The 25,546-nt window shown below is 33.8% G+C and overlaps 1 protein-coding gene across 3 annotated transcripts in view; it reads right to left on the bottom strand.

Annotated features, from left to right (window-relative positions):
• Positions 1–25,546, bottom strand: part of LOC129744829 (klarsicht protein-like) — a 68,970-nt gene that overhangs the window by 17,594 nt on the left and 25,830 nt on the right. For all 3 annotated transcript variants that reach the window (XM_055737553.1, XM_055737554.1, XM_055737555.1), the window contains exons 6-9: positions 23,228–23,869; positions 21,414–22,485; positions 20,538–20,929; positions 13,421–13,526 (exon numbers count right to left, since the gene is read on the bottom strand). In XM_055737553.1, coding sequence (XP_055593528.1) covers positions 13,421–13,526; positions 20,538–20,929; positions 21,414–22,485; positions 23,228–23,869 — 2,212 coding nt within the window. The remainder of the gene's footprint in view (positions 1–13,420; positions 13,527–20,537; positions 20,930–21,413; positions 22,486–23,227; positions 23,870–25,546) is intronic.

Genomic DNA, 25,546 nt, shown 5'->3' with positions numbered 1-25,546 from the left:
TAAGTAAATACTTGATAGGTAAATAAATAAATGAATAGAATAAATTTAAATGCTTGAAACATATTTAAAAACTTCAACTTGTTAGAAGCAAAGTGGATTCCGTTTTTATTTTCATTCAGTTCTGCATATACTTTCCGTCCTATCCAGACTTACGCTACTGTAGAATTCATGTAAAACACTGTCAGACGAAAATTTCATCATACCTAAAATTTCATCATAAAAAAGAATTTTAATCGGATTAACTTTTTTATTTAATTTAAACTGAAATAAATTCAAAAAAAAAGGTTGATTTTTGTGGATTATATAAAGAAATACCATCTACCTGATTTCTGAACTGAAAAACATGACAAAAAGTGTATTGAATGTTACTTTAGATAGACACACATTTAATGTACCGTAATCCGGGGTAAGAATGATTACATTTTTAAATATTTTTGGATTATTTTTTCTGTTAAGGGGAATGTGGCATGTTTTATATTTTCAAAACCAGTAAAGAACTCATATGAACGTAAAACATGGTTGTAGAAATTTATTAGACTACTTGAAATTTGATTTAAAAATAGATTTCGTCTTTGTTGAGAATTTGATGCTTGGATACATTGATCAGTCTCTATTTAACGGTTTTAACGAGTTTTTTTTATCATAAAGGATACAAAACACCATCTGAATTTTCGTGTTTTTCAGTTAAGAATTCTTCGCGGTCCAAAAAAAAATAGCGGCCTTTAATGTGTTAACTCCGAACAACAATTAAAATTGAAAGATGGACAATGATGCTGCACAAATTAAGGGGCTAAACTTTTTAACATAACTGATAACATTTCAACTAAAAAAAAACAAAAGAAATTTTGCCTTTATTCAATTTCCTATGCCCTCACACTTTTCCCCTTTTATTTTTTCATTCAAGCTTTACCATCGGATAGGGTTTCTAGCCTTTTGTCCTAGACTGGCATACTCTTGAAAAATGTCCTTATTTTTTAAATATCAAAAATTAACCTGAAACTTCAGCAAAACACATTTACTAAGGAAAATAGTTGAACTCTCACATAAATCAACCTGTTTGCTTCTAAACTCATTTCATCAGGAGGGATGTTTTTTGCGAGTCTTCGGAAAAAAATGATATTTCAAGATTTTGAAATAACATTTTTACTTACATTTGAAATTTTCGAAAACAAGCCTAGTTTTTCCCAATTCGAAACTCAACTTATAAGTTTTTGAACGTAAAAAAAGGTTTTGAGATATTTTGACTTTAGACTTAGTTATTGATGATAATTAGGAAAAATTTCATGTTGATTAAAGTTACCCCGGTGATCAATGTTACCCCGTTTTACTGGAGCTCTTATTTTTGTACATTAATTATAGACGCCTCAAGACTTTCGTGTCTTTTAAGGTAGCTCTGGTACATGTTTTTATTTTGATAATTTTTTTAGTATCCGTCATTTTTGAATTTTTTACAATTATTTTGAATTCTTATCTCATTTTGGCATTTAGAGATTTTTCATTTTTTTTTGCAATTTTTGCAAATCTTGTAAATAAAATTAGCATTTCCAAACATTTTGGGTTTCTTTTGGTTATTTTGTTCATTGTGAGATTTCTTGCATTATCGCCATTCTTATTTGGTCTTTTTTGCACTTTTTCATATTAATGTCATCTGTCATTTTTGCCAATATTATAATTTTTGTCATTTTTTGTTCATTTTATCTTTTCTTTTTTTCTCACTCTTTTATCATTCTCGTGAAAACTTGCCTGTCTTACTTTGTCTGATGTCACTTTATCTGTCAAAACATATAATATTTGATTTTTTTTTTTCGTTTTTGCTGCCTTTTTTAATTATTTTGTCGTTTTTTAATATTTTTTTTTTCATTTTCGGCATTTATAAAACTTTTGGAAATTTTGTAATGGTTGTCAGTTCATGAGTTGCTCAAACCATCGCATATTTCATAAAAACATTTCCGATGAATAACACTCCCCTCCTACATCCCAATTTGCTTTCAACCATGTGCCATGGTCCCAAACAAGCTCAAATATTCCAAACGCTAACTCTTTGACTTGATAGCTAATGTAAGCAGCCAGAGAGCTGGTAATTTATTCGGCTTCCGAAAAAACCAGAAGCCCCATCAAAGTGCTTCTAATGAATATGGGCGGATCGATTCCGTCTGTTATGTTGTTTATTAAGCAATTGATAAAATATCGCCAAAAGCTATCGTTATGTATTCCAATCCAATATGGTTAGTTGAATTGGCTACTATTAATTTATTTTTATTTACGACCAAAAATTTTTAAAAGACTAAAGTACTTGAAATCCATTTAACGCATCAATTGAGGGAATCATTAGATCAAAATCAGCTGAAATCTGGTCAAATGGATATTTTTGAACTCTTAATGAATCAGATTAAAGAGTAATAAAACATCAGTTTAAGCATATTTGAAAGACCATACAATTGAAATTAACACATTAAATAATTGAAAGCACATTAAACAATTTTAATTAATAATAACAACATGTTTTTTCGAGGTAAACTAAGTCATTCGTCTTCCATAGTACTTTGAAATATACAAGGTAGGCTATTCCGCTCTCTTTCAACGTATTGGTAGGAGGCCCCGAAAAATAGTTATGGAAAAAACTGGCAAATGTATGGAATTTATAGGAAAATCACATTTTTCTTAAAATTGATAAGCATTAAAATTATTAGAAAAATATGCACTTATGCATTTTAATGCAACAAATAATATTTGGCTTTTCAACATCTCTAAAAGTAATATGCAATGGGCTATTTGTCGATTTCAAACTAAAATCTGGTGATATTTTTGCCATGTGTGGCCTTTTTCTTGTGCGATTTGAATGAAAATTCAAACAAATTAACTTTTTATCACAAAAAGATGAAGTATTTTAGATCATTTTTCAAATTTTTAACATGGACAGAAGAAAATATTACATTGCTTGCTCTCAAAAAACTGGGACGGCAATGAAAATTTCTTTTGAATGCTCATTATTTATGGTTCAGATCCAAAAATCCAATGCAAAAAATAGTTTCCGATGACCCTGAAGAAACAACCTTTAATCTGAAGCCCTTTTCAAAAGAACCGAATGGCTATCGATGGAGAAATTAATAATTTCGATTGCTATTCTATATAAAATTGCCGAATTCTCATAACTATTTTTGATGGTATGCAAGCATGCTGTGTACATACACGGAGCTTCGAAGTGAGGTTAAGCGCAATGGCCTACCTGTTATTTTCCATGTACTATGTTCGTCTTCAAGGTTTCAAGGTTACTACGATCTCACTTTCAGTAGGCCATGCCTTTCTCGAATGCAATTTCCCCCATATCCCCACATACATTATGGCATCAATGAATCATCACTGAAGCCTAGGGGTGGTATGAAACCTATCCAAAGATGAGGTAATACTCCATCATTCACAAAACCCAGCTGCCTTAGTCTAGGCTGAGATGGGATGGCCTAGGCGAGACATTCATGTGATAAAACGATTATTTTTTATCTCTTGAGTAATGCTCTGATTGTTGCTCGACTTTGGCTCAAATAGAAAATTAAAAAAAGTCACTGACACTGACACACGACCGGGGAGGCCAGCTAATCGACATGTGTTTGCTCACACTAATTGGTCAAACAAGTTTTACAATCGTTTGTTGCTTTACTTTCAATTCCGGCACACGGTCGAGTGAGAAAACCTTTAAGAAAAAGGGTAGGTAATCGAATTATTTACAAAGTGCCAACACTCGAATGACGACTTCGACAACACTTTCATCCGATTGAAAATCAGTCAGGAGGGAAACTAAACCCTCTTTTCTTTTGACATCCTAGGTTTTGTTGTGGTCCAGTTCTTCTTTCTGGAAGACGGACGACGCTAATTTGGAACATGCGCAGAACAGGGCTGCAGGCTGATTGCATGCGTCCTTACGGTTCTGTTTTGGCGAATTTATCTTGCGACGTCATCAGTGTTTGATGTGACCGAATTTCGATAACCGACCATATACATTTTGTAGATTTTACCAAAATACTGATCGGTGCAAAATTTCATCGGACTTCATTTAGTGTTGTCTCAAAGCGCTCACAATTTCGTTTTTTTTTACCATCAAAAATCAAATCAAAGGAAATCTGAAAAATTGAAATTTTAATTTCGATGCTGAATGACTGAAAAAATGCATAAAACGTCGAAATCTGCCATGTTATCTAAAACAGTTTGGCAAAAACTGGCCATTTTTCGGAAAGCCGACAAGTTCCAGAACATCAATTTTTCGCCAAAATTTTATTTCTCGAGATTACACCAGATTTCAAATTGGACACAAATAACAATTGTTGAAGGGTTTTTAATAAATACACTAGTTTACAGCATTTTTGAACTCAGTAAACTGAAGGTCATTTCCAATGTGAAATCGGGCGCTGAATCCGAAAATTAAATTCAAAAAAATCTCAGTAGAACCGTTTTTGAGTTATGCTCCTAATATGAAATTTCGAAAAAATTAAAAAAGTTCTTGTACTTAGATTAAAATATCTAGGACGGCATAACAGTAATTTGAAATCCCTCTTTTGAATATTGAAGGTGAATAAATTTTCTATCGATCATCTAAACACTGTTTTTGCGTTCGACCAACAGTATTGCTGATATTAGTGACTTAATGAGAAAAAAAAATTATAAAAAACGCATTTTTTTAGAGAAAATTTTGTTTCAACGAAAGTTTTAGACTCGATGGTAGCATTTAAAAAATCTGAATTTCTTTGCGCTTAAATGTTAATTTAAAACAAAGATTTTAAGTGGTTATTTATCAAAATCGGTTGAAAATTGAAGAAGTTATGGCTACTTTACCATAACTGAAATTTTTGGAGTTTTTTAATAATTTAACGAACCGCAGTACACTTATCATAGTATAGGAAGAATGAAACATGATAAATCTCACTCGCTCCAAGTCAAAATTATCTATTAGCTTACCAGAAGGTCACATGCCAAGTTTCAGCTAGATCTGACCATAGGGAGGGGTTGCTTAAGTCTCAAACGTGAATAAAATTTTGAGGTATTTTGCCCGGAAGGAACGAAAAATACTGGTTTTTCATCAATAACTTTTTTCATCACGAGCTGATTGTTTTTTATGGTTGATTTTCTTAAAGCCTAAGTTTAGACAAATATTTCACCCGAAGACTGTAACTCGATTGGATTTGAAACAGAAAAGTTATTGCGGTTCAAAGGTTGTATTTTGGTCGAAAATTGTCGTATTAAACGCAATGCGTAAAAAGTACTCATTGCATGTTGGACAAAATATAATGTTGGTCAGTTAATCAAGTTCACAATTTTTTTTCAAATTTTGTAAACTAGTGATATTAATAATAAATCAGATCTCGAAGTTCATGCATTTCTTAGTCATTTGGCAGCGTGGCCTTATATTTGTCAATAAAGGATTCATTTTTTTTTAGAATTTCCATCAAAATGATGTACATGTTATTCTTGAGCTGGAACAAAAATCTGTCAAATTTTTTATCTGTTTCATTTCTTATCAATTTGAACTTAACTTTTCAACGACTTTAAGCAATTATTTGGGGAAAATTTTCAATACGGAAATTGTTTATCGATTTACAAAAAAAAACCAACAAAATTATGTGAATATTTCAAAATCAAACAGTCTATTAAAAAACTGCGCTCGGAAGTTAGGTATATTTTACGTCCGTGACCTATTTACAAGATATTGTAATTAGGGCTGCCGTTTTCCATTTTTTTTAGAACGGAAGTAAATAGTGATAGAAAATCCTAATTCAAAATAGGAAAATCGATGATAAAATTCGTTTGCTGTATCACATTGAATTCTATTTGCAAAAAAAATGTTTTCCTCATTGATAATAATTTTGAAATGATTGTTTATTTTCCATCGAGATTTAATTTTGTGTTGATTGTACTTTTTTTTTTGTTTTAGTATATACTTAAAATATAGAGAATAGAAAATAATTTGAAAAACTTAACTCCAAAGTTTAAACCTTGATTTTCTGTGATAGTCATTCTAACTAAAACAATTTTTTTTTCGAAATAATTCATAATTCAACGATAGAACAAATGATAGCCTCTTGAAGAATATTTTTAACTTTCAGTTGTGTTTCTTTCGATTCAAATATGACGTAGATATTATCTCACTGTTGACTTCCGTTTTCCAAAATTGCTATATGTTGATTCTAGGATGTGTAGAAATGTAGTTTGATATTGGAATATTGATTAAAATTCGTTGCTTTTTTCGATAAAAGAAAACTCCGTTTCGAAATTTTGACCTAAATACAGACCAACATTCGATTTCGGCAACATCCCATTTTGGCACATTATTTAATTGTTTTCGCTATAACAGGACCAATATAATTTGTAAAAGCACCATAAATATGTTTTTACGTTTTAAAATGGTGATTTTTTTTATTTGGTTGGATTTCAAAGTGATGATACAATAACAAAAACAAAACAAAAATTTAAAAAATTATAAAGTACTTAAAAAGTTACAAAGAGATGAAAATCTCATAAAATTCAAAAACAAATACAGACCCCGTTCGATTTTGACAACACGCCCGTACATTTTGTGCTGCCAAAATCGAATGTTGCCAGAATCTAACGGTTTTTTTTTCTTAACTTTTTTTTTCATTTGTTTTTTCTAAATAACTAGGTATTATCATTCATTTTTTATTTTTTTCATCATGTTTTTTATGCATTTTGCACTTTACTTGTTTTTGTTTATAATGTTTGTTTTCATTTGTCATATTTGCTGCTTTTGTCATTCTTCATCATTTTTTAGTTGTTTTTTGTCATTCTTAGTTTTTTTTTAAGTTGTTTTTAACTTTTTCAATTTTTCATCTTTTTGTCATTTTTAAGTACTATATAAAATTAAAAAAACAAACTTTTGTTTTTATTATTCCATTTTATCACCATTTCAGAACATAAAAACACATATGGACACATATGGTATGTGTCTAAATTAAAGTGGTCCTGTTATAACGAAAATTAAAAGATAATGTTCATCCTAAAAAACGCTCGATTTTGGTAAATAAGCCAAAATCGGATGTTGCCAAAATCGAATGCTGCCAAAACCGAACGGGGCCTGTATTCCAATTATCCAATTTCCCAATCTTCTGAATCTCTTATTTACCAATTTTCCAATCTTCTAAATTTCTTATTTTCCAATTTTCAAATCGTCCAATTTTCCAATTTTCCTATTTTTCAATTTGCTAATTTTATAATTTTCTTCCAATTTTCCAATTTTCCAATTTCCAGGTTCCTAATTTTCTAATTTTCAAAATTTCAGATTTTTCAATTTTCTTATTTTTCAATTTTTTAATTTTTTATTTTGAAACCATACAATTTTCCAAAATACAGATTTTCCAATATTCCAATTTTCCAATCTTCTAAATTTCTAATTTTCCAATTTTAAAATCTTCTAAATTTCTGATTTTCCAATTTTACAATTTTCAAATTTTCCAATTTTCCAATATTCTAATCTTCCTGTTTTTTTTAATTTTCTTATTAACTATTTTACAATTTTCCATTTTTATTTATTCTCCTTTTTTTCAACTTTTCTAATTTTTTCAATTCTTCCAACTTTCCAATATTCCAGTTTTCCAATTTTCCAATTTTCTAAAAATTTAAACTTTTTAATTTTACAGTTTCCTAATTTTCCAATTTAAACATTTTCCAATTTTCCAATTTTCCAATTTTCCAGGTTGCTAATTTTCCGATTTTCTTATTTTAAAATTTTTAAACCATCAAATTTTTCAATTTTCCAATTTTCAATTTGCTAATTTTCTGATTTTCCAATTTTAAAATCATACAATTTTCAAAATTTCCAATTTTCTAGTCTTTCAAAATTTCAGATTTTCCAATTTTTGAATTTTCCAATTTTTTAATTTCCTTACCTTCCAGTTTTTTAATTTTCTTATTTTCCAATTTTCCAATTTTCCAATTTTAATTTTTTTTTCCTTTTTTTCAATTTTCTAATTTTTCCAATCCTTCCAATTTTCCAATATTCCAGTTTTCCAATTTTCCAATTTTCTAATATTTACATTTTAAAATTCTCCAGTTTCCCAATTTTCCCAATTAAACATTTTCCAATTTTAGAAATTTCCAGGTTCCCAATTTTTCGATTTTCTAATTTTAAAATTTTTGAACCAACAAATTTTCCAATCTTCTAATATTCCAATTCTCTAATTTTCCAATTTCACAATTTTGTAATTTTCTTCCAATTTTCCAATTTTCCAGGTTCCCAATTGTCCAACTTTCCAATTTGTAAAATTTTCCAATTTTCCAATTTTCTAATTTTCCAATTTTCTAATTTTCCAATTTTCCAATTTTCTAATTTCCAACATTTAAATCATTCAGTTTTCCAATTTTCAAATATTCCAATTTTCCAATTTTCTAATTTTCCAATTTTCTAATTTTCCGATTTTCTAATTTTCCAATTTTCCAATTTTCTAATTTCCAACATTTAAATCATACAATTTTCCAAATTTCCAATTTTCCAATACTTCAATTTTCCAATCTTCTAAATTTCTGATTTTCCAATTTTCAAATCATCCAATTTTTTTATCATCCAATTTTTTAATTTTCAAATCTACAACCTTCCAGTTTTTTAAATTTTCTTATTCTCCAATTTTCCAACTATTCAATTTCCCACATTTTAAATTTTTTTATTTTCCGTTTCCAATTTACTAATTTTTCCAATTCTTCCAATTTCCTAACATTCCAATATTCCAATTTTCCAATTTTCCAACTTTCTCTTATTTACTCTTTCCAATTTTCCAGTTTCCCAATTTTCCAATTTAAACATTTTCCAATTTTCCAGGTTTTCAATCTTCCAATTTTCTTATTTTAAAATTTTTAAATAATCTTATTTTCCCATTTTCCAAATTTCTAATTTTCCAATTTCTTCCAATTTTCCAATTTTCCAGGTTCCCAAATTTCCAATTTTCAGATTTTCCAATTTTTTAAATTTTCCAATTTCCAATTTTCTTATTTCCAACTATTAAATCATACAATTTTCCAAATTTCCAATTTTCAAATATTCCAATTTTCCAATTTTCTAAATTTTAATTTTCCATTTTTCCAATTTCCCAATCTTCTAAATTTCTGATTTTCCAATTTTTAAATCATCCAATTTTCAAATTTTCAATTTTCCAATGTTACAATTTTTCAATTATCAAATTTTCTAATTTTCTTATTTTCCATTTTGCCAATTTTCCAATTTTCGTATTTTCCTTTTTTCCAATTTTCTAATTTTTTCAATTTTCCAATATTCCAGTTTTCCAATTTTCTGATTTTTCAGGTTCCCAATTTCCAAATTTAAAAATTATCTAAATTTCCAATTTTTGAATCATCCAATTTTCCAAATTTACAATTTTCTAAATTTACAATTATCCATACACTAATTTTAAAATCTTGAAAATTTCTAATTTTCCAATTTTCCAATCATCTAAATTTCTAATATTCCAATTTTCAAATCATCCAATTTTCAAATTCTCCAATTTTCTATTTTTTCAAATTTTTTAAATTTTTAATATTTCTAATTTAGCAATTTCCCAACTTTCCAATTTTCCAATTTTCTTCTTATCCTTTTCTTTCTATTTTCCCATTTTGTAGTTTTCCAATTTTCAAATTTTCCAAGTTTCAAATTTTATATTTTCCAATTTTTCAGTTTCTAAATTTTCTATTTTTCAGGTTCCCAATTTTCCTCAAAATTTCAGATTTTCCAATTTCCAGGTTTCCGGTTTCCTTATTTCCCAATTTTTCAATGTTACAATTTCCCAGATTTTTTTTTAGTTTTCCAATTTTCCAACTTTGAAATTTTCCAATTTTCAATTTTTTTTTCAATTTTTCAATTTTTCAAATTTCCAATTATCTAATTTTCTTTTTTTTTATTTTCAAGTTTTCCAAATTTCCAAGTTTTTTTCTTATTTCTTATTTTTCTTATTTTGAATTTTCCAAATTTGTTATGTTCAGTATTCCAATTTTCAATTTCAATTTTCTTATTTACCAATATTACCAATTAATTTTCTACCATTTTACCATTCTTGTGTTAATTTAAGATTATGAAGTTTTTTAAACGTATTATAATTTTTTTTCTAGGTTTCTTATTTTTCTATTTTTGAAGTAATTATTTTTCGATTTTTCAATTCTCCAATCATTAAATTGTCTTTTTCCAAATTTTCGAATTTTTCCATTATGTTTTGTTAATTTTTCATTTTCTCAATTCATTATTTTTTATACATACTAAGTTGCTTAAAGTAGTTGAAAAATTAAAATTTAATGAAAAATTAAAATATAATTGACAAAAAATAATAGGTACAGATAAAAAATTTAGAGACAGTATTGTTGAATTGTTGCAGAATATGAAAGAACACACAGATAACAAAAAACAATTATCTACATGAAAAATGACTTTTTGCTAGCTTTTTAAATATTTTGACCATTGCACTCCAATGTATCGCCATCATTTTCGTTTAGACGTGAAGAAGCAGATTTCCAAATGCAAGCTCTTATCAAGCTCCGTCGGATTTTTGGTCATTCTTTAATGCTACAAAATTGAATATCTTATTTAAGTTTTTTTTTTTTCAATAGTAAGTATGAATTCTACGAGGAATTTTTAGCACATTTAAACGAAATTTTGAACCATACATTTGAAAAATGTCAATAAGTAACAATAAAATTACCAAAATGATGTGCGTAATGTGTTTTTTTTTATTTTTATCCGTTAATTCATTCAAAACCGTTGGATATTCTTTCTTCCAAAAATATTTTCGAAATATCAAATCTTACATGAGATTCGAGCTTAGAAAAGCGAATTGCTTTTAAATCCTACCAATGCGTATAAAATATTTTTCTATGAGTAGTATAAAGAGATTTGTTGTGCAAAGTTTCGAGAAAAATATTGCTTTTTTATTTCCAACTTCATGTAGATTCCCAAAAAAAATGTTACAAACTTCAAAATTTTTCTGTCACGTTTTCAGCAACAATTCTAGCATTTGGAGTGAAAAATTAAACAGTAGTATTGATGGAAGTTCAATAATTTTGATCAATTTAAAAAAGAATCAACAACGTTTACAAATGTGCGTTATGCCAAGCATAAATCTTCTTTTTGAACAATAGATTGAACGATTTTCTTAAGTTTACTCGACTGAAATAAAGTCAAATCTTAGTGATTTTATAGCTAATGTTATATCACCTTTGTGCTTTGTAGATCCAGTGCGTGGGAAATCAGGCCAGTTCTAGTTTATTATATCTATATTTTCAAATGCTTAGTACTAAGCAGTAATTTTAGATAGTGTAGTAAACACTAACTTGTTGGATTCGTCAATATGCCAACCTCAAAGGGTACATGAGCAAAGTTGGGTGATATTCAATCCTTCAAATAATTTATTTAAAATTTATAATTAATTGTTTTTTTTTTTTCATTTAATCCGATTATTTGAACGTCTTCAGCGAGAGTTTGAAAAAAAAAACAAAATAGTTTGAAATTCTATTAAAATAAAGTTAAAAAAAAGCATTTAAACCCATGACCCTAGCGCCGAAGGCTACCGATTGATTGCAGTTCTTAAATTTCAATCAGTAAGTAAGTAGCACCACTTCTGATGAACCTGAACTTGATACTTGAACTTGCCAGATATCGCAATGCAATATTCTATACAACAACAGGTGTTGTTGATGAGATACACTCGGTCAGGTTATCTCGCCAGGCGGCGGCGGTAACTTTCAAGGTAATGGTCCCGGTTTATTGACATTTGTAGAAGCTATTTCAACAACTGACCAGACGGTATCGAGTTTCATTTAGTTCAACGAAAACATCGCAGCACTTACCTTTCTACTTGTAGTAGGTAATCTTATATGGGAAAATCAGCTTCAATTACATTTACAATTGCTACACTCAGCTGCTCGCGAACGAAATGTGTTGTTCTGTTCAGTCATCTCTGAAGTGGGAGGTTTTCTGAGGTCAACTCGAACGCAAATATCGATGATGATAATGGCTGGAAGGCGTTTGGAGGGATGTAAATGAGCCAAGCAGATGGCGACCACCGGTCGGGTTAGTTCCGTTCTAGCATCTCGTCGTCGCGGATGATGCAGAGAGTTTAACGCGTGTTGTGAGGCATGCAGAGAAGTTTATCGCGGAATCAAACCGGAACCAATTTTTATCAACCAAAAATGTAACAGAAAAATCGGGGATGCAGATTGTGAAGAGCGTTCTGAGAGGCTTTTTGTGTGCAGCTTATGATTTAAGTGGGTGTTAAAATGAGAAATTGTTGTGTGGTAGAAAAAGAGGTATAGAAAAATAAAGATAGATGCAATTGTTATAGGAAAAAGTTCACTCTAGTCGGTTAAAGCATTTTTTGTTAGGATTATTAGAGCTTATTGAAAAAAATGAAAAATATTTAGTGTTTCAACAAAAAATGCTTCGGACAGTCACGCGCAATTGTGCGTAAATTTTGAAATGAAAAGCCAAACTGTGATGGTTTGTTTTGTACAAATTTAGACCAATGGGTAATGAACTTTATTTGCTATAATAAACAAAAACTTAAGTGCTATAATACAAACTGAAGGTGCGTATAAGTAGGAAAAGATGTGAATATAGGAACTACAAAAAAAAAATGCGAGTAAAAGCATACAAGGTGCAAAGGCAATGAATAAGCGTGTTCATTCTAGGTGATACATTATGAAACTAACCTACAAAAAAATGTTAACAATCGTCACAAGAACTATTTGTTCACTAAAAGTTTAGCTTTGTCCGTCAATTAACAAAAAAAATCAAATTCAAAGAGCTTCCCCAAAAAGCCTCTCTGAACGTTCTAAACAACTCCAACGGTAAACTTTTTCAACGTGTTGTCGGTCGTGTCCCGGCCAAAGGTCAAGCTGCGACCAAACTGGCCAACCATTCGGTAAAACTCGTGAATAACACCGGCAAAGAACTTGTACAACCTAAAATTGCGGATCAAATTGCCGATGTCCAGCAAAAAATCGATAACACCTGCAATGAAGCGGGTAATCCGCGCACAACGACATTCATGTCGAACTACGATCACTTCGCCCTTTTTCGCGCTACGCCCTTCCTTCTTCCGACGGACCCCATTAACCCCACTATCGTTGTCATCGTCGTCGTCAAGGTCTTCGTCTTCCGTTCCTAGGTCAATCCCCTCACCAGACCCACCAGTATCCCGAGGGGTCTTCCGATTTCGAACCGTATCTCCAGTGCTACTACTATCGGGACGTATGACCCCGGGGTCATCATCTTCGACGTCTTCTTGATCCAAGTGGTGGTACACAACGCGTGGTCGATTAGATCTTTTGCGATTCAGAAGCAACGAAGCTCCGCCTCCGCGATGGCGTTGTTTACTAGTCGATGCTGATTTTGGCGTCGCGATTGCTGCTCCACGCTTTGGCGATGATGCCGTCGATTGCTTACCTCGTAAATCTTGGCACTTGGCCGCAGTCAGCACCGTTCCCGGCTGAGACATCAGCACCGTCTCTAGGCAGCGCACATTGTCCCGGCAGGTTTTGATGATTTCCTCCTGAAGTGGAACGAAAGAAATAAGAGTTAGTACTCAGGCATTTGCGAAAATAAAGATTTATTTTGTTGCTTGGGTGGTAGTTTTTATTTGGCGCAAGCTTCCCCTTTTTAATTGTTAATGATTTCAGAACTCGAATCATCGATGATCGATCATGTTTGTGTGGGTAAGTAGAACTTTTTGTGAGAGAGAGGATTTGGTTTGGTTTAACATTTCCAAAGTGGATAAATGAATGGAAATTTTGAATCCCATTTTGAGTTGCTTTTTTTTGCTGGTTTGATAGGATGCAGTTAGTTCAAACTAATAATAGTAAGTAATCAAGAATTAGTTTGGATAAAATTTCAACGGTACTTACCATAGATAGTGTTAAATCAAAAGAGCATGTTTAAAACCGAAGTTCCGTCAAACAACGGTGGATGTGTTTACATTGAAAGATATCTGATTCTTTTTTCGATCCAAATGGGATTTTCATATATTCATATTCTTCCTTCCAGACACCTTTCAAAACTAAAAAAATTAAAAGTAGCTGATACTTTTTTTTTGAACCGAACGACATTATTTTAATATTTAATATTTGAAAGTACACCTAGCGAAAAAGCACAATCATAGGACAAACAAAGGCCTGTGATTCGATCATAGGCTCAAGCTCATGTAGTATCCGGGTATCTTTAAACAATAGAACCAAATTTCTGTAAAACTATACTTTAATACGGTGCAAAGAAGGGTCTTCAAGCTTGACACAGAAGCTAAAATCGTTCGGAAGGTTATAAAGACCTCTTTCTAGTGCAGAATGTTGCTTGAACCCTAACTCGAGATCGACATACCAAAGTTTGGCTTACAGAGTGAAAAAGTAAGTAGCGTTTGTGAATGAGAATAAGGGCAGATCTCGAGGAGACTGACTGGGGATTACCAGATTCATGGTACAGAAGCTCGCTAAGATAAATCCAACCTAGTTTTAGAAGGATTCAAAGACTGAGCCGATAGATATTTGTACTCCTACAATTTCGGTAACCCTAAATATGGGAGACATCTTTATATATGGCGTCAACGTGTCTGTGGGATTTCAGACTGCTTGAATTGAACGCGAGCCTTCCTAGGATTGTTATGAACTACTAAGTTTGAGCATCAACGAACTTTAAAACGTGATAAAGAACGTTTGGGAGACAAAGGCCGGTACTCTGTGTAGTAAGGTCATAAACTTGAACTAAACGATGATTTTCTAACTTGAAGCCCGCGCGGGTGCAAAATCATTTCAAATATGCAAACATGGCTGGCTTTCTATCATATCCGATTTAAACTGACTGCAGACGACATTTTATACGATCTTTTCACTATGCAGTTGAAATGGCGATTCGACTTAAGCTATCATTTCTGTTACGATTTCATGTTTGCAGGGTAAGCGGAAAGTGACTTCGATAAGTAACAAAAATTGTGCCTCAATGACTTAGAATGAATGCTAATTACAAAAAAAAGCGTATCACAATTTGGTCTATGAGGTAGAACAAAAAGTTAAAGATCTTTTTAAGTTTGAATATTTGTTAAGATTTCAGATAGTCTTTAAGTTCATCGAGAAGATGTAGAATATTTGAGATGATTTCATACTTGTTCCTAGTCTGAGTTTGTTCGGATCAAAGAGGAAGACCTTAAATTTCGGTCGAAAACCTATGATTCCGACCATGACTTATTCGCCCGCCAGAGTTCGACCTCGACAATGTAAGCCTCCTAGAATCTTTATCTTTATGGTAGAATAAGCTTGCCAGAATTTTTCTAGCAGTAATCCGGACTATTTGATCTAAAAATCTGACAAAATCCAAGCATTAGATTTCAGAATTGTCGACCAAAAATTCGGGCAATATCCGGGCACATTTGATCAAAATTCCGAATTTACTCAAAAAAAACTAAAAAAGCTTTTAAAAAAACTTCTCAGCAGACTTAATATCGTATTTTAAGCTTCCAAAAAATTCTTTCATGATTATTTTTATAAAACTTGCTCAACAAAATTCGTGGTTGAAGACAATGTTACGAAAATCGCTCAAAAAAAGTAATCAGGATTCGTTTCAAGCTAGAAAATGTCTTCTTTGCACGCGGTTAAGGTTAAGATTACATGTTTTTCAAAAATTAACACTAACTAGATACAAAAAAATTCAACCGAGCGGCATCGTGCTGCTCGTAACGTGGTCAATCAGAGGTGATCGACATACTTGTTGATACATTCTGAGCGTCGGTCGCTTACTGACTGATTCAGAAACGTTTAGCCTAGCATCATTGTCGATCATGTTTGTTATTGATTGACAATCATGAATGTTTCAAAAGGAAAATTTTAAGAAATGCCAGGACCGCATGTTTAAAAACCCGGTGCACGTTCTCGCTACTTCATTGCGGTTAGCTAGTAATGATTTTTACCCTTCTACGCAAAGTAAAAAGTTAACAATCTTCTGATAGCCTCCATGGATGGCTCAAAACTGACACATATCAGTTGTGATTCTAGGAGGTTAAAAATCATCAAGGAAGGCAATCACTCTCGAAACACTCGAGTACTGATAGTCGGCGTCTTTCCCTGCCATAGCTTGTTTTTTTCAGGAGTATTCAAAATATGGAAGCGTCGTTGTCATGCATAATTGTGTGTATCCTTTAGTTGGAGGAGAAAAAATTGACTCTATGAATCTTTTGCCTCCCAATGCACTCAAGCATGGCTCAGTGAAAATTATTGATTTGCGGAACATTGGTTGAAGACACTATAAGGCTCCATCATTGCATACTGATACTTTGAGGAGGAAAAAAGAATGAGCTGAATTCGGTGAGATTGTTTAATTTATAGGAATTTAATCCCCCATATCTAAAACCCTCCCCAATTCTTTCTGAAACAGTTTCATGGGTCGTATGAGTTCTCTGCACCTAAAGAGTTTATATTTTTGTTTCAGAACATCCCTAACATGATTACATTGACTTGCCGCGGTGTGCATTATAGTACCTCACTGAAAATCAAAGCGGCACTTGGAATAAGTATTGAATCCAGACACTTATTTTGGCATCTCGTGTTGGCTCTGATTTACAGTTGTACTTTATATATCAGCCAATGCAAAATGTCGCCCTATGCTATGCTATTCTATAACTTGCAAAAAAAAAATTCGTTTTGGACGCATAGAAAACAAATTTCACAATACAATTTTTTTTTGTTTAATTTTTCAAATAAATTAATTAATTACGGGCAAAATCCGGGCTTTATTAAATGAAATCCGGGCAACCGGGTCGGGTCTGACTTTTCCCTAATCCGGCAAACCCGAATAAAACCAGACAATCTGGCAAGCTTACTGTAGATAGATAGCCAAAGGTCGTTTTGATAAACAATATAAACAAATAAATAGTCAATGAACAATCGCGTTGGGACCTTTTAAGTTGGCTACTGGCAATTACTTATGAGATCAGGAGTTCGTCCTTAAGATCGAAACCCCTCGAGAAGCATTATTTAAATTTAGATTGGTAGTAAATGTTTAAAAGATTATCCAGACAATGAAGAATGCATCGAGAAAATTTACCTTGAAACACATCCGATCCTTTTTATGATCCAAATGGCAATCCAAGGAATAATTTACATTCAACATTCGCATCATGGAAAAAGCTGAAGCTTCAATGAAATTTACAATCGTAGTAATGTTCGAAAGATTACCCAGACATTGAAAAATGCATCGATACAACTTACAGTGAAAGACATCCGGTCCCTTTTATGATCCAAACGGCAATCTAATGAATTCATATTTGATATTCAACATTGCTAAAACCATTAGACAAAAAAACCATGGAAAAAATCTGAATCTCTTTTTGAAACAAATGGACCAAAAAGAAGATACGCATTGTATGTGATGTGATACGGAAACCTCATGAAAATGCGTTCAATAAGAAGACCTATCTTAAAATATTGAGATAAACATTGGCTTCCAAGAGCAATACAATCCGACGGAAAAAGCTGTCGACTGGTTCACTCACTATCTGACTCTACGAGTTTTGTGATCTAGATGATGCAGAGTTTAAATAATATTAACTTGGGGTTTCATAATTTAGCCAAAGGTCGTTTTGACGGACAAATAAACAGTCAATGGACAGTCGCGTTGGGACCTTTGAAGTTAGCTACTGGCAATCACTTAAGTCATCAGGAGTTCGTCCCCAAGATCGATAACCTACGAGAAGCATCAATTAAATTTACATTGGTAATAAATGTTTGAAAGATTATCCAGCACTGAAAATCAAGTTTGTGAAAAAAATTACAGCTTGCCAATACGCCAAACTTGTCCTTCAAGCGGAGAACTGGTTTTTGGGTGGTTTTTGTTGCACGCGAATCTGATTCTATTACCTTCATCGTGGCAGATTTAGGTTTGGGGGGTAAGTTCAAAGCGAAGAACTGTTTTTTTTGGGGGACAACTTTAATTCCCGCTTAGTTCGCAGAACGTCTCGCATATACGATGATGTAGCTGCCTCTCTCAACAAACCTTCGGTGGTCGAACGGTTAGCATCCTGTGATGGTAATCGCAGTGCCATTGCAGGTATAGGTGTGATTCCTGTACCTGCAGTAATTTTTTTTTATTTTGATTTCCATTTTGTCGGTATCAGATTTTGGAGGATAAGTTCTCACTGAAGAGCTTAACTTTGGGCTAAGCCATCATAAGCCAAACCTGTAGGGAGGGAGTTTCATTCGGGTTGGCGGGGAAAGTTCTCAAGTTTGGGTATTTTCGAGGTTCAGTGAGAGATTCAAAAATAACATTGAACATTCGGTTCCTTTTTTAATCCAAATGGTAATCTAAGGAATTCATATTTACAATAAAAATTGCCCAAAATCATTAAACGAAAAAAACACGGCAAAAAGCTGAATCTCTTTCTGAAACAAATGTATCAAAAAGAAGATACGCATTGTATGTGACGCGATACGGAAACCTCTTGTCGACCACATCAGCGGACTTCTAACTCTTTTCATTGGGCGGCTTCAGAATCTACACTCGTAAGAAACCTCATCTATGTAATCCTAGATAAATTAGAACAACAGAATTGTTCTTCGACTTTCTCCCGTTAATATAAGCCTCTGGGAACCACTGAACCCAATTTATTCAGTTATTCATAGCCCCATCACCTCAGACCCTTGGCTTGTCTTTTGAGCTTCCTGAAGTTAGATCCGTTAGACAACTGCCAATAAGATTATCTTCAGAAATTCCGTTATGAAAAGTTTACTCAAAAGTAGGTGAGCTTTTAATATGTTGCTTTTAATCACGCAGTGAAGACATGTTTGAGGTTATGCTTCAAAGTTGGACACTGCATCTTCATCAATGCTTAATCTTCCGATTTATATTTATGAGAATAACGACAAAATAGATAAGGTTATCATTATAAATCTTCCGAATTAAGACCCGAACTACCAAATAAGCCATGTCATTAAAAGAAAAGTGGGCTCAAACGACTGCCTCAAGGAGAACCAAATAAATTGTTTTCTTTTTGAACACCAATATACTGCCCCTACTTTCATAACAGTCCCATATGCAAAAACAAGCAAGCGAGAAAATCAGCTTTTTCTGTTTTGGAATATATTTTTAAACTATAACCATTACATTCAGCATAAACGAAAATCGTTTGATGGAATGTGTTCTAGGTTGTCATAATAAATCGTACGACCTGAAATTTTAGAAATTGGGCCATCGGTAACGTCGGGAGCACCATTTTATTCGTTATGGGACTGTTATGCGAGCATATTTGAGACCTTTTTCAAATCTACTCGCATAACAGTCCCATCCAGAATATGTTTTGCTAACCAAGCTACTTTCTTAAACTTAAATTGATCATTTTTGAACTTCTAAATGCAGTTATCAGAAAAAGAAACACACTTTTGGAAAAATATCGTGAATTCTTCATTGTAAGTTGAATCTTTTTACGATTTTGATTGCATCGGTTAGTTTTTTGCTCAGGAAGACATTCCTTCCTTCTTACTGACCTGCCTTCGAGAACTAGTGTGCATAATTCGACATCAAGTGAGTTTAAATCTTTTTTAAATGATTCGAAGCAATAAATCAAAGACTATTTCGCCGAAAGAAGCATTGAAAAGTAACCAAATCCGTGATATTTCACATATGGGACTGTTATGCGGGTATATTTCATATGGGACAGCCACAAGTTGATATTTTTTTCAAAATTTCTAGAACAAAATCTCTTTTTTTATTGTTTTATATTGAAGCCTTATGTTCAAAATGACGAACTGTCAGGTTAGATGAAAAATGACGAAAATTCATATGGGACTGTTATGCGAGTAGGGGCAGTATAATCTACCAAAAAAAGAGTTTGAAAAGTTGAGTTGTGTGTTCGAAATCCAAGATTGAAAAGTAAGGTGGATCCAATCGAATGAAGCTCTTTTAAAGAGGATTTTCTTTCCAAAAATTAGTATTATTTAGTCTTAAGCCAAAAATAATTCACAAGATTATAAACATTCTAGTTTTTTTTTTAAATATATTCCAACGATTACGGACGAGGCTAAGTTATTCAGTTCTTGTAAGAAATTGATTTTTTTAGATTCATTCCTTCTAGTGATTAGTGTATTAAATCTATTAGTCTGAAATCGATGTTGTCTACTCACAAACTTTGTTGCTCGTCATCAACTTTCCGAGCAGAAGTCAATCAATCTGCAATCACCCAATCTAAACAACCGCTACCAAAATCCAAACGAATGCACTTTTATATGTTTGCTGTACAGATATTTCGGTGCTCCTCAGGGAGTTAAACAACAAATGCAATAAATAAACGAATAATATATTCTCTACAACTCAAGGTAACTACAAACCAACAACAAATATGAATAATAAATAAACAATTAAGGCTACATTATCCTCCTAAGGAACAAAATAAGAAAATCTACCCAATCCTCCCATAACACAGCTCCACAAAGAGCAGAACCAGCACAAACAGGATCGTTTGAAGGCAGCAGCAGTAGGTGCATGCATAGCGCAAACAAACATCACAATAATACAGAATCAAACATCTTACGTAGTCTTCCGGCTTCAGCAGGTGCGATTTGGACTTGAGGGCTTCGGTGTTGGCGAAGCGCAGCTTGGTCGTGATCAGAAGCTTCTTCACCTCCGCTTCCATGTCCTCGTCGAATTCGTTGTTGGAGCTGGAGCTGGTTTCGTGCGAAAGCGATCGCAGGAACGAGTTGTGCTTGTCCACAGAACGGAGCGAGCGGCGCCGTCCGGCACCGGAAGTTCCGGCACCAGCTCCCATGGGTGTGGACCCATCGAGCGGGCTCTCGTAGAGGATCTGGTGCTGGTGCAGGAGCTGCTTGCCGGAGCGGCCTCCTCCCGAGCCGGTTAGGGTTTTGTCGAGCAAGTGATGGTGCGGTGGGCTTCCCGATTTGCTGGACCAGGAGTGCATGTTGTGACCTGGAAAGAAAATAGGAAATAGAATTAATAAACAGGATATTTTCAGTTTGAAAAAAATAATAAAAAATTGATCACATGTCACAGAACGCAGAACTTTTAATCAAAATCCAAATTCAGTTGAAACTCAGGTTCAAATTTCAAATTCAAATTAGGATTTGAAATTTCATATTCAGTTTTCAGACTTGGATGAGGATTTCCACCTCAGATTGCAGATTCAGATTTCTGAATAAGATTTCAGATTCAGATTTCCAATTTTGATTTCAGATTTCAGATTCAGATTTCAAATTCAGATTTCAGATTCAGATTTCAGATTCAGATTCAGATTTCAGAGTTCAGATTCAGATTTCAGATTCAGATTTCAGATTCAGATTTCAGATCCAGATTTCAGATTCAGATTTAGATTTCAGATTCAGATTTCAAATTTAGATTTCAGATCCAGATTCCATATTGAGATTTCAAATTCAGATAAATTTCAACAACTTACTGTATCGATCGTCCATCCGGTACTCGTCCAATCGCTTCCGTCGGTTCACCAAGATGAGGTTGGATTCCGGACTCAGACCCTTGCCTCCACTGCCGCCGCTGCTACCCAACCCAGAATGATCATTCCGGCGGAATCGTGGCGGTGACAGCGAGTCCATGTTGGCCGCCGAAAGCGACGACGAAGCGCAGTCGGACTGCGAATCGATAAAGTTCCGATAGTCATCTCCAAAGTACAACAAACGGCGCGCCGCATCCGTGTCTCGGTCCTCCGAGTACGGTTCACTGCTGTACTTGTCCTGGTAGTTGTCCCAGGCCTGTTCGGAGAAACTGCTCATCTCTTCCGTGCCCGTTCCGGCACCGTCCGCAGTTCCTGCAGATGCTGATGTTGTTGCAGATGTTCCTGCTGCTGCGGCGTTTCCGGCTCCTCCATCTCTGTTTGCATCTAGATTATAATTAGCCAGTGCAGCTAATGATCCTAGATTGAGAGATCCATAGCGAGCTCGGGTGATGGAACCGATTTTGAAGTTGGGCCGTGCCATTCCAAAATCGGCATCATCTTCACCTCCCATCACGAGGAGCTGCTGTTGATGTTGATGTTCATCTTCTTCACTGTCCGGGGAGCCGGATTTTCTTCTCATCTTTAGGGCACCGTTTCCATTTCCGGTGGCTGGAGGTGCCGTGGTCATCGTCGTGGCCACCGTCGTTGTTGTACACGTCGTCAGGGTCGTTCCTCTCGTCGTCTGCCGGGCAGAGGACGATTTCCGCGAACCAGACGAGCCGGAAAGGGACGAAAGGGTAACTAGTTCATCGGCCAGGCGAATGCGTCCGGAGAACGATTCGGATTTCAAGAGGCGTCGGCCGCTTGCACTACTTCCACTGCCGGAGGCTACTGCTGCGGCTGCTGCTGCTGCCAGTTGAATTTCTCGCAAAGGTTGCTGGTGCTGGGGATTGTGCTGCTGATGGAGCAGCTGCTTCTGGTGCTGAAGAATTAACGAGTGCTGCAGTCGCTGAAGCGCCGAAGAATGCTGCGAAGGTGGTTGCGACTCATCGGAACCGGACTCGTCGATGCGATTCTGGAAAGTAAACAACGGAAAGTGAGACTTGTTAATTGGTTGGATAAGCTGAGCATTTGCACAACACATTTGAAGAAGAATGTGGCTTGGAAAGGTGCTATAAAAAATTTCTACTGTAGATTCTTAAAAGTCATTGAGCACTCAACGAGCCATGTCAAGAATTACACCTACTCGTAATCACTCATTTGGTTGTTGCGAATTCAAACAGCTTCACAATCCTACAGCCATGAGGTAAGTGACCGAATTTGCCTAAACCACACCGGTTGGCCGCAAAGTTTTATAATAGAAATAAAGATGATTTCTTTCTTTTTTGAATCTCATCATTATTCGACATTGAAACGGAAAGTAATTACGGATAGATGGTTTGCATTGCAGCAGCACGTCTGCTAATTAACCCTAATGGTTTTGCGAAAAGAAGCTGATGTTTTATGACTTACATAACGAAACACTCTGTAATGGAGATATGAAATAGAAAAAATCTACAAACACAAACAGTTTCAAACTAAGCGTCTCCAAATAAGCTCTTGCTGCAATTTCAATCCCTCACCGACTAACTGAATGACTGACGCCTTGCAAAACTGTGAACATATGCTAATCTTATCGCACACGAAAAAAAGGATTTCTCATCCGTGCATGCATCGGGGTGCAAATCTGTCAAGATAACACAAACCTCTCTGATGGACTTTATCTATTTAATACTTGCTCGTCTACCTTTCTACCGATCAAACTCAAACTAACTAACCTTTCTTCGCGCCCGCAGCTTCCGCTTTTTCAGCGATCCCTTGCCATCGGAGCTCCGGGCCACCGCCGTCAGCTGCTGTTGACTGCTTCCTCCACTGCTGCTTCCGCCAGCTCCTCCACATCCGGCCAGTGCCGACTTAGCTGTTTGCTGCTTCAGCGATCCTCCTCCACCTCTCAGCGCAGAAGACATCGTGTTCAGGGCCGATTCGCTGATCGAGAAGCAAGCCGTCAGCTTCTGGTGGTGATGGGCCTCACCCGCAATGTATTGATTGATCTCGATGGCCGATGTGTTGAGCTGGGAAATACACGATACGGACCAGGGGCGTTCGGCCGAGGATTTGTTGAGGCGCCTCTTTACAAGTGATGAGTTCGAGTTGGAGTGGGACGCATTCTTGGATTCGACCTCGTCGTTCGAAATGTTCGAGTGTTCCGAGGGATACACGTTAAGGAGTTCTTGGGATGTTTGGTCACCCTGAAGGCAGGTGGCAACAGAGTTGGCCAATCCTTCGGAGCTGTCGGTATCCCGGGTAATGGAATCAGAATCGGTGTACTCGCCGGATGCTTCGCAATCCGTTGTGGGAACGGAACCGGACAGGTGCGGTCCAGCCGGGGCAACGTCCAGGGGTTGCTTTTCGAGCCATTCCTGTGGAAAAAAGTAGATTTTTTCAGATTTATTTCAACTATGGTTAAAAGTGGTTATTTTATGTTGAAATTTGAAGTTCTAATAGAATGTTTAAGTGAGAAAAATATTCAAGAGTTCCGAAGAGTGATAATGATTATTATTATTAATATTAATAATATTAGAGACACTTTACCATTTTCACGGCTTTCGTGTCTATAGTGATAATGATGTATCGAGTTTTTGTATGGCATTTCTTTGAATTGTTTACTGTTCCAACTACAAGTTTTTTTTAAATTTAACAAAATTTCAAAAAAATCTTATTTAAAACCTTTAGCAATTTTGGCAATTTTTTTTTCTTGTTTTGTATCATAATATAATCGAATATTTTAACAACTGAATAATCTTTAATGATTCGATTAACGTCTTTGGATGCATAATTTTTCCGGTTTTGTTTTGTTTAAATATTTGTTTTTATGAATGAGCAATCCTGAAGCATAATCTGAAACTTATTTTAAATATTTTATAATGTTACACTTTCCATTCAAACCTTTTTCAATTGAATAATGTTTTCGATTAATTAATAGATTCTTCTAAGAAAATCTTGATTTATCCAACCGGTTCTAGTTTAGTTCATTGGTATTTATATTGTGTGAAGAAATTTTCCTAGTCTAAAAGTCTTGCGTAGAGACATGAACTTAGAAACAATAACCTTGATGAAAATTTCGAAAAAGTTCAGAAAAAAAAGAATACTTATTCGTGATTTTTCGATAATAAACACTAAAAGAAATCGTTTCCAACAATGAAGTCAAAATGACTGAGTCACATCGGACACTTTTTCGTATGATCTGTTGAATAAACGTTTGATTATTTTAATTTTGAGTATGTATTCAATTTTTTACAAGATTTCGTTCTTGTGAACTTTCAGTTTAGTATTTTTTTTATATTTTTTTGATTAAAAAAAATTTTTTTTTTATATTTTGAAATTTCCTTAAATTTTAATTTTAATTTTTTCAGTTGATTTTTCCTAAATTTAACAATTTTAATTAGACAATTTTGTTTATTTTGTAATTGTTTGATTGATCTAAATTTATTTTAACTTCAATTTAGTTGTTAAGAATTGAAAGTCTCAAATATTCAGGTAAACATGCTACGTTGGAAAAAGTCCAACTCGACAGTTTAATATTGATTGAAAAAAAAAATTGTCATAAAAATTTTGATTTCTAATTCTGATAAGAAATGTTTTGATTGCCATTCTAGAATTGGACTGCAAAAATTATCTATCTAAAGTTAGTTTTGAGAAATCTTAATAATTTAAAATTCATTATTCCTTCAAAGTGTTCAAACCAGAAATTCGACATCTCAATCAAAAATCTGAAAACTTTACATTCTTCACGCAAAGCAATCGATTGGAAAATGACACTACAAAAAGTCGAAAGAAGCTAATACCTTACAGTTTTATTGAGCCAAAATCTCTTGTTTGTTTGTTTTGCATGGATTACTTATGTCTACTTTACAATATTCCTAAGGTTAAGAAAACAAAATGAAAGAGCTAATCTCTTGAATCAGGTTTTAAATGAAAAGTTATTGTGTTATGTTTTTTTTTTCAATTTTCACTAATTTTCAAAACCTTTGCTGATGAGTTATCATCTCAAATTCTTAGTCCTCATTCGTGAACGCATATAATGCTAAATTAAATGC

The sequence above is a fragment of the Uranotaenia lowii genome, chromosome 2 (genome assembly GCF_029784155.1).
Source record: "Uranotaenia lowii strain MFRU-FL chromosome 2, ASM2978415v1, whole genome shotgun sequence".
Taxonomy (NCBI): domain Eukaryota; kingdom Metazoa; phylum Arthropoda; class Insecta; order Diptera; family Culicidae; genus Uranotaenia; species Uranotaenia lowii.
The sequence above is the reverse complement of the archived record's forward strand: the minus strand, read 5'-3'. Positions and strand labels throughout refer to the sequence as shown.